The sequence below is a fragment of the Ambystoma mexicanum genome, chromosome 7p, assembly GCF_040938575.1.
Source record: "Ambystoma mexicanum isolate Mex_15411 chromosome 7p, UKY_AmexF1_1, whole genome shotgun sequence".
Classification (NCBI taxonomy): domain Eukaryota; kingdom Metazoa; phylum Chordata; class Amphibia; order Caudata; family Ambystomatidae; genus Ambystoma; species Ambystoma mexicanum.
Window position 1 is genome coordinate 533,734,852 of NC_090939.1, and position 15,465 is coordinate 533,750,316.

At 44.8% G+C, this 15,465-nt stretch overlaps 1 protein-coding gene across 3 annotated transcripts in view; it reads right to left on the reverse strand.

The window, feature by feature from the left end:
- MYO16 (myosin XVI) overlaps window positions 1-15,465 on the reverse strand; it is a 3,167,675-nt gene that overhangs the window by 2,269,295 nt on the left and 882,915 nt on the right. For all 3 annotated transcript variants that reach the window (XM_069636567.1, XM_069636564.1, XM_069636566.1), the window contains exon 7: window positions 4,079-4,204. In XM_069636567.1, the coding sequence (XP_069492668.1) occupies window positions 4,079-4,204 (126 nt within the window). The remainder of the gene's footprint in view (window positions 1-4,078; window positions 4,205-15,465) is intronic.

The following is a 15,465-nucleotide window of genomic DNA, read 5'->3' on the forward strand; positions in this document are numbered from 1 at the left end:
CAACAACCGGGAGCCAGTGGAGAGATTTCAGAGCTGGAGGGACCCGGTCACATGGCTTAGACCAAGGATAAGTCTTGCAGCCCTATTCTGGATTAGTTGAAGTGGACAAAGCGAACAAAGAGGCAGGTTGAGGAAGAGACTGTTACAGTAATCTAGCCTGGAGAGTACCAGAGCTCTAGAGACATTAAGATTCTGGGGGTAGGTGAGGAAAGGGAGAATGCCTTTAAGGAGGTGAAGTCGAAAGTGGGCCTTCTTGGCAAGGTTCAAGATGTGAGGAGTAAAGGAGAGAGAGGCGTCGTAGATGACCCTGAGGTTTCTGGCCTTGGTGGAAGGAGAGGGAAGTGTGCCCACAGAGGGTGGCCAGAGTGCAGGAGGGAAACTGGGAACAGGTGTCCTGATAGGTAGATTATTGGTCTTACTGGCATTAAGAGAACATTGATCTGCACCAAGACTGATAGGCAGTCAGGGATGATAGAGGAGGAAAAGGAGGAGGAAGAAGGGAGTTTGAGGAAGTGTTGCATGTCGTCTGATTAACACTGGAAATGAGGATAGAAGGCAAGGATCGTGTGGGCAAGAGGTGCTAGGTAGATATTGAAGAGTCAAGGCGAGAGGATAGAGCCCTGGGGAACACATAAAGAGAGTGGTGGTGTAGGAGAAGGAGCACCTGTGAGTAGCAGTTAGTAAGGAAGGAGGTCAACCAGTGCCCGGTCTGAGATACCAAGTGTTTCTTGGAGCCGCTTTATGAGGATAGAATGGTTGACCGTGTCAAAGGCAGAAGAGGGGTCAAGGAGAAAGAGAAAAGCAGGAGAGCTAGAGTCAACATTTGAGAGCAATTCTTCATGGATGTTCAGGAGAGCAGTTTCCGTGCCTCTGGATGCTATTCTTCAGTTGATTTTTAGGTGACTGGGGATTTGATTTAATCTCTTCAGCATTAAAAAAATACTTCATCTGTGCCTCTTGGAAGCAAGGGTTTGTTTTAAATTAGCTTGCCTCTATCATAAAGCTGTTCATTCCCAGATCCACAGTTATTTGATGAATAAACAGAGCATTTATGGGGGGTCTAGAGGCCTTTGAAGTTCGGAGATTGTCCATGTGGAGGTGCCTAGATTTTTTAATTCTTCTTCTATTAAGTGATCCTTTCCTGGTGCTGCCACCTCATGCTGGAACTCTCTTCCTTCTAATTTGCATGTGATTTCCGATTGCTTGACATTCAGGAAATTATTGAATGCCTGCTATTGGAAAACTGTGTTTTAGTTAACATTGTTATCTTGAGATTCGTATTGTTGTGTGGTTTGTTGTGATGTTAGTATGTATGGCCATGTGTTTGTAATTCTTGAATACTGCACATATTTAGTGACCCACAAAGAAAACACATGAAAACTAATTTAAATAGCAAGCTGCACGTTCGCTGCTCTGGAACATCTGATCTGCACAGCAGGCTCACAGCACTTTGTGCATTTCGGCCATGGGTGCGACTGTGAAGCAGGACCTGTCAATGCGGGTGCAGAAATGGGGATCACACAGTGCTTATACTCAATCAAAATACCAAAATTGCACATTTGTTGAAAGACAAAGTATGTAGAGATCAAATACATTGTTGTACTTCTCTAAAATGAATCATGTAGTTGTGACTTGATTTAATAAAAATGTATTTTGTGACCAATTGCCTTTAGTATTGTTTGAATCATGATTAGTCTATACGATCTTGTGCAAATGCAAAGAGCATGCCTGACTTTTATTATAGTATTGTACAGTACGGTACTTATTGGGAGTACATGTACAAACATGCAGTGATCTCAACACATTTTTTTTGTTATCTCCCTTATTCTCCCAACTAGATTAGTAAAGATTAAGAGTTCATCTCACGTGTCATGCCTTGCAAGGCTATCTTACACGCCACACCTCCCCCCAAAACAAATAGTAAACAATCCGAGTAAATAAAGAAAGCATGACTCTGAAGGCAAAAGAATAAACCCACACAATAGAAATATGAAAAGGAAAACCAAGACAAGAGATGTGCATTCAGAATGTAACGGATCAGAGTGATGATCTCACTGTACCATGTATGTGCTTGTATGTAACACTCCACAGTGCAAGGGAGTGGCAATCGATGTGGTTGTGGAACAGAAGCAGCTATGATTGCTCTGTGAGGCTCGACTGTTTACAGGATTTCCTATTTGATTTTGAGAAGGTTAATCAAGATACTACAGGTGGGCATATCACATGTGAGCACTCACCAATCCAAATTGTGCAAATGCACAAAGGAGACAGATGTATACATCACACCTTCTGCTTACAGTTGTTATTCCTGGAATCACAGTTACATGTTCACCTTAATGTTGCAATTCTTTACGAAAATATTTTACAATGAGCATATTTAAAGATGATCGAATACATGTACCACTGTGAAATATGTAACAGTGCACTAAACGTACTTTTTTCTGCTGCGATTATGACATATTTGTCTCCATTTTTTTTGAGTATCTGGAATAAGTACTGCTTCTTTTAGAAAGGCATCCACTCCGCCTGGTGGGTGGCAGGCACACAAATCAGGGAATCTACCTAATGTTGCCTGCAAAGTGGAAGAAATCCTCCTGGGTGAAGTGCTTCCATGAGTCACATCTAAATCAAGTGCTATTCCCAAAGGTAGTGGGAGAGAGGTGTCACAGAACTGCCCAGAGATGTTGCCTCTGCCAACGATGATAGTCAAAGTTCTATTTTCTCTTGAAGCAAGAATCGCCTCCTCCCACAACACTCTAAATACAACTCCAAGTGAACATCACTTTTCATGACTATGTTTCCGCTCTACACCTTAACTAATTGGAATATTGTCTTGTTTAAAATTAAAATTAACAAGGGGGTCCTGGGAGTCCCTCTGCCAGACATTAGTCCTGGTTACGAGAGACTTAACCAGAGTCTTTAGCTCACTATCTTTCACAGAGAAGAAATATCCCAAACATATCAGTCTTTGTTCTGCCCTGGGGCAGTCCAGCACAGAAATGCTAGGGAATTCTCCTCTGAATAAGAGTACCAACAGCAACCCCAGACACGTGTTTCGGTCTGGTTTGACCTCATCAGTAGGGTGGAGCTGTGCCTCTAAGAATAGTGAGCAAGGGGTCCACGTCTGAATTCCCCTAGTAATTTAGGATGAGATCCAAATTTACTTAAATATGCAAATTAACAAGGGGGGTCCTCGGAGTCCCTCTGCCAGACATTAGTCCTGGTTACGAGACACTTAACCAGAGTCTTTAGCTCACTATCTTTCACAGAGAAGAAACATCCCAAACATATCAGTCTTTGTCCTGCCCTGGGGCAGTCCAGCACCGAAATGCTAGGCAATTCTCCTCTGAATAAGAATACCAACAGCAAACCCAGACACATGTTTCGGTCTGGTTGGACCTCATCAGTAGGGTGGAGCTGTGCCTCTCTAATAATAGTGAGCAAGGGGTCCACGTCTGGATTCCCTAGTAACTTAGGGTGAGACACAAAGTTACTTAAATATGCAAATTAACAAGGGGGTCCTGGGAGTCCCTCTGCCAGACATTAGTCCTGGTTACGAGAGACTTAACCAGGGTCTAATTAATTAAATTAAAACAACTGTGTTGTGGTCATGTAAATCATATGACTAACCTGTAATGGATAGATTAACAACGACATCTTCAAAATAACATCTCTCTTCCCAGTGTATTTTGATACATGTTGACATTAGTCATAATAAATCCAGACTTTGGGCCTCATTATAAGTTTGCCGGTCCGGGAACAATGGTACCGGTAGGCTTGCCGGTAACGTTGTTTCCGGACTGGCATTCATGAATGGCGCCGGTGCATCCTACCTCCCCATTCCCATTGAGTCCAATGGAACTCAATGGGAATGGGGACTAATATTTTCTGCCAACCAGGAATGGGGAATTATCGGGTACGCCGGGGCAGCAATGCCCCGGTAATTGCCCATTCCTGGGCGCCGGAAAATTCATGATTCCGGTATTTGCCTGCACGGCTACTACCAAAGTCATAATGACCCCCATTATCTTTATCTGATATAAGCACGAATTTGAAACACAAAATTATCCGGTCCTACCTTCCCATATTTTGCTGATAGATGGAGAGGGGTCCAGTAGTGGTTGTCAGCAACATCGGGATCAGCAGAATTATCCAAAAGCAGGGTAGCAACATCCGTGTAACCACTTGCACAGGCCATGTGAAGCTGGAAAAGGGAAAATTCAGCAGATCATGTCAATGACAGTACACTCATTACACTCAACACATTTCTTTTTCTGATTTAAGAAGTTTGTAGAATACTCTAAAGATACCTGAAGAAAATGTACTTATGCAGGTGTATCAGGGTGTAGACCACACTAAACTGGCAACAAATAGCTCATTGAGATTAATCATTCATGCATTATAAACTGGATCTTTTGTGTGACAAACCAGTGATATTAATACCTGGAGCTCTTTGCTGGCCCTACTTACCACAACACAGCAACACTCAGCCTAATTAAATAGAGAAGGATAGCTGTGCAATTCTCTCAGACAGCAATAGACAGAAGCACTGATGAGCATGGCCTCCATGGGAAGTCATTAGCAACAAATTCCCTTTCTGAATGCTGTATTCTCCTGCTGTGACATCACGGCAATGGATTATTGACTTGTTATGCCAGCTATTACATGTTTTATTATTATTATTTTTATTACTGTTATTAATATTACCCACATATATGCTTGATATAGTTTCCACATGACCCTCTGCCCACTGTTAGGCAGAATTACATGCAGTGCCCTTTGGGAACACTACACCCAATTAAGAATACAGGTGTAAGCACAATCTCACCTTTGGTATAAGTCTGTACTACACAGCTGTGTGGTATCAGGGCTGAGCAGCCAGGCTTATTTCAAGAGGGATGTGAGCAGTACAAGGTGTTACACAAGGGACTTGCAATCACAATGGTTCAAACAAACACTTACTCAAGGTTTCTAGGTAAAACAATATTAATTTATTTACACGGTTAGTTAGAAAACATTCCACTAGTAATAAGCCACTCAATATCACACTATAATACACTACAATACCAAACCAACATGTTTCTGAAAAAGCTGGGCTCCCCTGAAGTGGGAGCAAAATGGCACTTCAATAACTTTCAAAAGGGGTAGAAAGACAAAGGTTATAGGAATCAATCACAATTACTTTCATAGACAGGGCAAATAGTTTCAGTTCACTACAATAGGCAGTTCAATTCAATAGGCCTGGGCCAAAGGCAATGGATCAGTATCTTGGATTGGAGAGCACAGTTCTGGTAGTAAACGGTTAAGTGTTTGCCAATGTTCTTAGAAGTAGTTTGCACAAAAAAGAGTTGTAGGTCGGTTTAGGAGCGAACAAGACTCCAAAGTTGGGAAAGTTTCACAAACTTTCACTGCGGCATAGAGGATTTCTCTACTGCATTTGCACAGTACCTTTTGAATGAAGAAAAGCTGTAGCTGAGGCAGTTGTTCCTGGCAGTTCCTGCAGATCTCGCTGTTCCTGAGCCTCAATCGTGGGGACAAGAGTGAGGATGTTGGGAGGTTCATGCACTGCTCAGGGACGGATCCAAAAGCTTGGCAAAGCAAACACAATCTGGTATCCTTCTCCCTGGCTATCCGATTTTCAACAGCACTCTGAAGAAAATTCGACCAGTATGGAGAAGGTTTCCAGGCGGCTTGTGAGTTGGTTGTTCCCACCAGCTCAAGGGAAGAAGTCGTCCTTGAAGGGCTTCTCTGTCGAGGGAGTTTCAGGCAATTCAGTCCTGCTGCAGGGCTTCACCGGGTAAACCAACGGTCCAGGAGTTGCAGCAGTCCTCTTGCTTCAGCTCGTCTTCGGTTCTTTCGTTCCAGTGGTCGCCTCTGCCTTCCAAGTCCCAGAGACCTGCTTTTAAACTGTTTTCTTCCATTCATTCCAGCCTAGCTGTCACTCACCCAGCAGGGTGGCTGTCCTTGCCGGATATTCAGCCGGCCAATCATGTCAGAGTGAATTCAGGTCTCCTAGGAGACTAAGCACAGGGAGTTTCGGGCACCTCACTCACATCCTGTCCACCCCAGTCACTCAGGCGCCAGAGCGGGGCTTCAGTACAGAAGCCCCCCAAAGGCAAACAAACAAGGGGACCAAACCTGGTATGGTGCGCAGAGACAAACACTAGAAGGACCTTTCCAGAAAGAAATGGCGAAAAAAGTCAATGAGAACCTGTTTTTACAGAGGGGGGTCAGATGCCATCTTCAGCTACTGGAGCGTTTAAACGGTATGCAGTCTGGGAAATCATGGTAATACCACTGCCACCAGCCATTCTGAAAGGAAAGGGTAGCTTTTGAGGGCTGCATGAATTTTCTAGGCATAGGGAATACTAGGTATTCTCTCCAGCACTCTGCTGTAAGGCAGTGTGTGCTGTGTCTAGCAATTTAAAAAGACTAGCAAAGTCAATTTAACTTGACATTCACTGCAAGATAGTAGTCAGTCCCAGAGAAGGTATTTAAACCTTGGGAAGCCAAAAAGACATCCCTGTGCCACTGCACTGAGGGTGCTGTGTGACACACAAGAACAAGACGATGCCTATGGAGTTGTCTAAAACTCCATATCCAAAGAACACAAAAGTAAAACACACATCAACATACATGAAAGAGTGGGAAAAAATGCTCACACTCTTTCCAGGTAAAAATTAAAGTCCTAGAAATCCAGCAAAGTTGCTGGGGGTCTCAAAAGGCAAGGGAAATTAGCACATTTATGAGAATTCTCCATAACACCCACAACATGTGATGATGATCGATGGGGCGAGTACAGGGGTTGGACATTTTATCCAATGGTGCGCAGGGCATACACCACAAAACATTATGGGTCTGATTCATGGAATTTGTCCGATGTAAAACGGGGATTTGTGCGCCATTCTGCCCGCAGATCCCTGTTTAACAAATGGGGATTTGCTGGCAGAATGGCGCACAAATCCCCGTTTTTCACTGCACAAATTCCATCAATCAGCCAATATTGCTCATAGTCCACCAGAGATTTCTTTGTGGCTTCAAAGACAGCTGAAATATCTATCTTGTTGTCTATCAGATGTCAGTCAGATCAACTAAGTTCACTATATACCGGTAGTTTATTATTAGCTATATAGAATTATATTATTAATAAACCACTAACTACCGGCTTTACCTGCCTCTGAAAGTAACAGTCTAAGTTACTTTTTGCCTATCAGCCTGTGGCACGTTATAAATATTATACTAAACTAAGTAGCAATACACTAGTATCAGTGAGCCATCTAGTCTGTGGTGAATTAATATATTAAAACAAATGCAATTATTTGCCAGCTGGAAAATATAGTCTAGAGAACGAGGGAATAGAAACGTATCGTAACATTGTATACTCCAATGAGTGAAAGTATTTTTTGGGGAAAATACTTTCAGTGTTTGCCCGCAAACTATACCATATCAAATTATTGACAATTCAGAAAAAATAACCATTCTTATCATAAGTGTCTTCACAATTTTATCAAATTGCATGCCTCAATCTGCAACCAGGTGCCATTGGACTTATTGAAAACAGATACTGGGCCACATTATAAGGTTGCCGGTCTGGGAACTATGGTACCGGTAAGCATGCTGGTACCGTAGTTCCCGGACCGGCAAACTACGAGTTCTGCTTGCGGGTGCCATTGCAGCTGCCAGGGCTGGCCTGGTGGCTGTACGGCACCCGTGAGCAGAGCAATTCTGATGCACAGGCACTGTTGATGACGGTGCCTGTACATCCGGCTTCCCCATTCCCATTGAGCCCTATCGGTCTCAAATGGGAATGGGGAAGAATTTTTTCCAGCACCCAGGAATGGGCAAATACCGGGCCCGGCAAGTCCGGAATGACCCGGTAATTGCCCATTTCTGGGCGCCCCGAAAACATGAATACCGACAGAAGCCTTGCCTGTTTTACAGGCACGGCTACAGCCAATGTTGTTATTACCCCCACTATGTCTTCACAAAATCATTAATCATTCTTATCAAAGTGCTGGCTGGACTTCTTTTCTTAACCCATTAAAACCTAGCAAAGTAGGTAGACTCATAACTAAGCTGATGCTCCTCAATAAATATGTCACCTACGAGTCCTCCAAGGACACCAATTATCTCAATACCTATTGAGTGATTACATTTTCTTTGCCATATACGGAAAGGAATTCAACACTCACGTTCTGAAAATGTAATGAACTGGGTCTCTCGATGACCCACGTAACCCCTTTTTTGCTTCAAAGATCTACTTTAGTTCCCCTCTTACAGCACAGACAGTGATACTTGCTATCAATTAATCTGTTTCAGTCGGTTAGGTACCAGATGAGTTCAAAGAAGCTTTCAGCAAATCACTTTTAACACAGCTGGATTAGACATCACACATCCAAACAATTTCAGGGCCATATCCAACTGCTTATCCTTAGCTAAACTAATTGATATAGCATCATAGCATCAACTTATCTAGTTCACTGAAGGGAAGCAACTACTTGGCACTGCCCAAGCAGGTTTCAGGTCCAGTCCTACCTCTGCATCTGCCCTTCGATCAATTTGGGATCATATGAAAAGTAGTGGAGATCAAGACAATGCAGCAGTCCTTATCCTTCTTGGTCTACCACCTGCCTTTAATCTAGTTCATCATTCTATTCTTAGATGGGACCTAGGCCTCAGGGACCTATCCCTAGAGCAGATCACATCCTTCCTCAATATAAAATGCCAATAGCTTTCAGTGAATTCGTGTTTAGAGTCCGTCACTAATCCTTGATCTCTTAAATCAAAATATTTCCCCTCTTCCTTCCTGTATGAGAACACTCAACCTTTCATGCCATACTTACTTCAACAACACTAAAATAACTCTAACATTCCCAAATACAAACATAATGGAAAATACACTACTTAATAGACAAAAGATGGGTTAAACACCTAAGAAATATTTGTCACTGGCAACCCTGAGCTTACAATGCTATTCTATCCTGACATTAGAAACCAATCCTTTGCCTTTCAACTTTAACACAAGTCAAGATTGTAGGGGCTATCATTGTCCACAACGATCCCTTATAGCCCCAGACTACACTGGTGGCTAAGAGCACATTTATCCACCTCAAACTTCCGAGAAAAATTTCCCACTAGCCTGTGCACAAACATTTGAGTCCATTGCTGCTATCATTCCATTGAGAAGAGTTTAATCAGACTGTACTTTGGCGCCCCTGCCTTCCGAACTGAGAGACTCCAGAGAGTGCCGAATGCAGCAGTAGGGTTATTATTGAGACCATTGGGGCCATATAGATCACACACTACTAGCATTCAAGTGGCTCTCATTGGGACATGGATTGACGTTTAATGTTTCCGTTGCTTTACCTGAACTTTATACATACATCAGAACCACATTTCTGAGAGGACATAACAAAGGGACACTTTCCCAGTAGGACACTTAGGGCCTTGTTGCACATAATCCTTGTAGTGCTGCTATATTTCATATGACTGAAAGGGCAGGGTCTTCACTACACTTGCACTTCAAACTTTGAACCGAATGCCTGCGCACATGAGCAACATTCCTGCACTAGCAGCCTGTGAAAGGGCCATGCAAGGTTGGCTCATTCCCTATTAGGTAGCACTCTCTACATTTAAACCCCTAAGAAATTCTGAAAGGAATGAATTATGCACTCCATCGATCATTATCTGGAGAAGAATCATATTCCTGGCACCGGAGCACGAGGATGCTTTATCTCCATCTGGCCGATTCTACTGCATGCCTGGAGGTCATGCTGGCCTTCTTTCCTCTCCTGTATGAGGTGGGATTATTCAGCAAACAAGCCTGATCTAATTTGCACTTTTCCGAACACTCGAAAAGAAGAAAAAAAATATATACTTTTATTATTTGAAAATTGCAAAAGTGTGCACTTTTATACCATGCCGTCTGGGATTTTCCTTCACTGATGTCCTAATGCCCTTGCAATGTACTGAAGATCTTTTTGTGACCCTCACCACCTGCTGTTGCCCTGTGATGGTGTGTGTGCCCCAAACCACCAATGTTTGCACCGTGATGGTGTGTGTCCCCAACCACTTCTGTTGCACCATGATGGTGTGTGTGCCCCCCACTGTTGTGCAGTGATGGTGCATGTTCCCACCACTGCCTGAAGTGACTTCCTACATGTCCCCTGCACGCAATCCCATTGGCCACTGTTCTGTCTATACTGTCCAATAGGGGACCAGCAGGCTTTAGCTGGCCCCTCATTCAAAGGCCACAGCCAGAGCCTCATGCTCCATTGTTCTTGTTCCTTCCTGGCACTGGAGCACGAGGATGCTTTATAACCATCTGGCCAATTCTTCTGCATGCCTGGAGGTCATGCAGGCCTTCCTTCCTCTCCTGTATGAGGTAGGATTATTCAGCAAAGAAGCCTAATTTAATTTGAACTTTTCCGATCACTCGAAAAGAAGAAAAAAAAAGGATGTACTTTTATTTGAAAATTGCAAAACTGTGCACTTTTATACCATACACCCTTGGATTTTCCTTCACTGATGTCCCAATGCCCTTGCAACGTACTGAAGATCTGTTTGACTGTGTATCTGGCCCGTTTGCCTGAATCGCAGCATTTTCCAAGATGTCCGCCGTCTTTATTCTACTGCAGAGGCCTGAAGTGTCTTCCTACATGTCCCCTGCACGTAATCCCATTGGACACTGTTCTGCTTATTCTGGCCAATAGGGGACTGGCAGGCTTTAGCCGGCCCCCTTATTCAAAGGCCAACTCGTAAGGCCACTGTCTGCTCCCTGTCCGCTACAGGTATGCCTCTGCCACCCCCCTGCTGTTGCTGCATGATGGTGTGTGTGCTCCCCACCACCGCTGTTGCCCCGTGATGGTGTGTGTGCCCCCACCCCCCTACTGTTGCACCACAATGGTGTGTGTGACCCCACCACCCCTGCTGTTGCCCTGTGATGGAGCGTGTGCCCCCACCACCTGCTGTTGCCCTGTGATGGTGTGTGTGCCCCAAACCACCAATGTTTGCACCGTGATGGTGTGTGTCCCCAACTACTTCTGTTGTACCATGATGGTGTGTGTGCCCCCCACTGTTGTGTGTTGATGGCGTATGATCCCCCCACTGCCTGCTGTTTGCCACATGATGGTTTGTGTGCCCCCCTGCTGTTCCCCTGTGATGGTGTGTTTGCCCCCCACCTCCCCCCTCTGGTCCCTCATGATGGTGTATGTGCCCACCACCTCCTGCTATTGCCCCTTCATGGTATGTGTGCCCCCACACCCCCGCTGTTGACCCTTGAAGGTTGTGTGCCTCCTGCCCCCCTGCTTTTGCCCCATGATGGTGGGTGTTTGTGCCCCCAGGCCTCCGCTTTTGCCCCATGATGGTGTGTGCGCCCTCTCCCCCTCTGGTCCCTCATGACGGTGTGTGTTGCCCCCTCACACCCTCTCTGGTTCCCTGTAATGGTTTGTGTGACACCCACCCACCCCACCCCGGTCCCCAGAGATGATTGTGTGTCCCCCGCCCACCACCTCTGGTTGCCTGTGATGGTTTGTGTTGCCCCCTCCACCCACTCTGGTTCCCTGCAATGGTGTGTATGCCCCCCTCTGGTCCACCACGATTGTATTTGTGCCCCCCTCCTTCCCTCTGGTCCACCTCGATGGTATCTGTGGCTCCCACCCACCCTCTTGTCCCCCGTATGCCTCCACCCTCATCGGGTCCCCTGTGACTGTGTGTATGCACCTCGCCCCTCTCTGGTCCCTCTTGATGGTATGTGTGTCCCCCTCCCCCTCTTGTCCCCCTTGATATTGATATTTTATTTCTATCGCGCTCGTACACAAGTCTTTCAGAGCATGACAAGGCAAGGGAGGGGAACGGGAGAACAAAACAACGATCTTACTAGGCCCAGTGACATTGAGAACGCGCAAGTGCATGGGAGAGGGGGAGGGGAATAGTGCATGGAAGGGGTGAGGAGTGGAAAGTGCGAAGCAAAGGAGAAACAGATAAATAATACTAAATAAATAAATAAATGATGATAAAGGCAACAAACAGTGGTAGTGCAGCCAGCAATTGGCAAGTGCTAGGTTTAAGGCAACAGACAGGGTAGGTCTGATAAGTGCAGGAAGAAAAAGGGAGGGCTGTATGGGTACAGATACAGACCCTAGTACAAGGCGTGGCCTGGAGGCAGTGTGAGAGGGGGAGCAGAGGCAGAAGAAAAGAGGAAGGTCTTGAGGTGCTTCCAGAAACAGAGATGGATCTCCTCAAGTTTTAGAGAGTCAGGGAGGCTGTTCCAGAGGGAGGCCCAGCCGAAGACAGAGATCTGCCCCAAGCTTGTTTCTTTGAAAAATGACTGACCCTGAGGGAGTTAGAGGTAGAGGAGCGTAGAGCTTGAGATGGGAGGTATTTGCTGAGGGATAGCTGAAGGAATTTTGGACCCCTTGACGGTAAGCATGCCCCCCATCTGGTCCCCCTTGATGGCTTTTGTTTGCCCCTCACCCTCATTGGGTTCCCTGTGATGGTGTGGTGTGCCCACCGCCCTGTCACTGTACCCTAGCACTTTGCTTTCAGACATGTCACCTGACCTGTATGATAGCTACCTGTTTGTCTCCCCCCTTTTGTTCTTTCTCCTACCTCAACCACACAGCACTATTCTGAAATGTCATCAGGCCTGGTGTGTTATTCGCTTGCTTTTTTCTTCTCCTTCTCCATCCCTCTCTACCCCTCCTCTTGTTAAATTCCGGCACTACCACAATTGCTGTCAGGCATAGTAATGTAGACGCTTGTCTGTCTCACTCTCTCGCCCTCACCTCCTCCCCTCCTTTCATTGTTCAATAGCGCTTACTTTATCATTTGTCTTCATGACCTGTGTGATACCAGCTTGTTTTGTCTCTCCCCTCCTTCCCTCTTTGTCGCCCCCTCTCATTCCCCCTCCAGCACTATCTGAAACGTCATCAGGCCTAGTACGTTAGTCGCTTGTTTTGTTCTAGTCCTTCTCCCTTACTCCAACCCCCCTGCCAGCCCATCCTCATCTTGTTAAATTCCGGCACTACATCAATTGTCGTCAGGCATAGTAATGTAGCCCCTTGTCTCGCTCATTCTCCCTTACACCCCTCTCCCGTCCTCATCTTTGTCCTTGCACTTGCACTATCTGAAATATTGTCAGCCTGATTAAGATAGTTATTTTCCACATTATTAATGTATCAAGGACTCGAAAGAATGTCACTGTATTCTCCCATGTCTCCTCCCTGCCTCGAAGCGCTTTGAAACACATTGTGTATAGGTGCTATATAAATAAACCATCAATCAATCAATCAATCAATATTCCAGAAAAACTGTAACTTGTCTTTAGTATCATCTTAATCCGTGTTTGTATTACAGAAGCGTTTCAATTTACATTTTATTTGATTTCTGCCATATTATGTGTATACTGCTCTCGTTGTTACATTGCTATTGAATTCCTATTGTTGATCACCATTGTGTGTATACATATACTGCTTAAATATCTATGTATTTGATTTCTTATTTCTATACAATGCTGTTTCCTGCACTGAAAATGGTGTTTTATTTTTTCCCCAAAAGGTATGGCTAAAGTCATAATCTTGTATGCAATAACTTTTGAGCACCTCATATATGCAAGTAAGCTCAGTACATTATCATTATATTTGAATTTTACATCGATCGGCACAACCGCATTCAACTTAAGACTAGACTTTGAGGTTGTTTTGGTCTGTTGTTACCTAAGAAGTACTAAAGAGCTGGCATTCCATGACAGATGCATCTTCCCATCTTTATTCTGCATCGGATAAGAGCATCCTTCCCTTTATAGATATGTTATGTTATGTTAAAGGATATTTATGCCATACACTAACACCCGCTGAGAGGTCCGTAGACGCTCTGGTGGATCTGAAAAGCAAGAAGGTAAGTGTGGGGGGGTAAGTAAGTAGGGCTGAGAGGGAAAACATGTGTAAGTGAGCACTGTTGGCAGCTTCAGTGGGGTTTTCATTGTTCACTGAGTGTAGGTGTGCATATTTGGTCGGTAGTTGTCATGTGCTGTTATGCAAGGCTATGTGTGGTTTGTTTCATTGTTGCAGAGTAGTGAAGTGCATGTGGTGTGTTGTGCTGTAGAGGTATGGTTGTGTTTAGTTTAGAGTTTGAGATGTGTAAGCAGAGGGATGAGCATTTTAGTGGGGTTGGTCAGTGGTGGTACTTTATCCGTGCCAGTGTCATGCATTGTGGTATGTTAGGGGTCTTGCTCCTATTTTCTGTGCAGAGTTGTGGGTTGTTAGCAGGGCTATGTAGTGGTAATGCCTCCTCCACCCCCCACCGTCCAGACAATGGATGAGTACATCGCTTTGTCCCCTTTCACATCCTCATGGGCAGCCACCATCAACCTGGGGCCCTTGAGCTCCCTGGGCCCTCTGGTTTATCTGTTCAGTCACCACTCTTTCCTCTTTAATTCTAATGTCCATTGTCTGTGGTTCAACTTAGGTTGGTCTTATCTTTCTCTTTTGTTTCCAGTGGGGCCCTCTATGGGAACCGGTGCACCTGGGTCTCACTCCCATTTGGCGGTCTCTCTACTTCCCTGCACTTAGTTGTGGTCTGGCGTAGTGCCCCATTTTGACATTTGTGTGCTCATTCCGTGGGGTGTGGGTGTTGCTCATTCCAGTTTTTGGTTGAAAAGCCAGGTTTTTTAGAGTTTTCTGAATTTTATATGGTCCTTCATGGTTCCTCTTTCTCTCGGGTGGGAGTTCCAAAGTTTAGCGGCTAGGCAAGCGAATGCTGATCCATCAAGTTTTTTCGTCATGTATGGTTTAGGATCCAGGTGGATGTCATCGCTGGATCTGAGTATCCTTGTTGGCTAGTATATGGACATTTTCTTTTGTATGAATTCTGCTCCATCGCCTTGGATTGATTTGTGTGTTATGCACATTGTTTTGAATGTAATTTGTTTTTTGACTGGCAGCCAATGTAGCATCTTTAGCGCTGGAGTGATGTGGTCCCTTCATGAGAGGTTGAGGAGAATCTGGCAGCTGCCTTCTGTATACTTTGCAGTTTCTTCAGTAGATAATCCAGCATTCAGAGGTATAAAATGTTGGCATCTTTCCTGGACATGATGACGGAGATTATGGCCAGTGTTTTGTGTGTGAAGCAGAAGAATGGTGGTTGAATCTTATTGATCATGTGCAGGTAGACAAAGCATTCGATGATTATCGAGTTTACTTGTGGTTCTAGGGTTAGCTCGTTGTCTATTAGGATTCCAGGGTTTTTGACAATTCTGTATGGTGTGGGTGTTGTTCCTACTTCTGTGAGCCATTGGATGTATTGGTTGCTTCCTTGGTTTTTGGATATAATCATGATCTCCATCTTGCCTGTGTTGACTTTGAGGCAGTTTGTGTTCATCCATTCATAGAGTTCTTTGAGACATTATAATAGTATTGCGTTCTCCTCTTTTACAACTTCGATTTTGCAGATGATTTGGGTGTCATT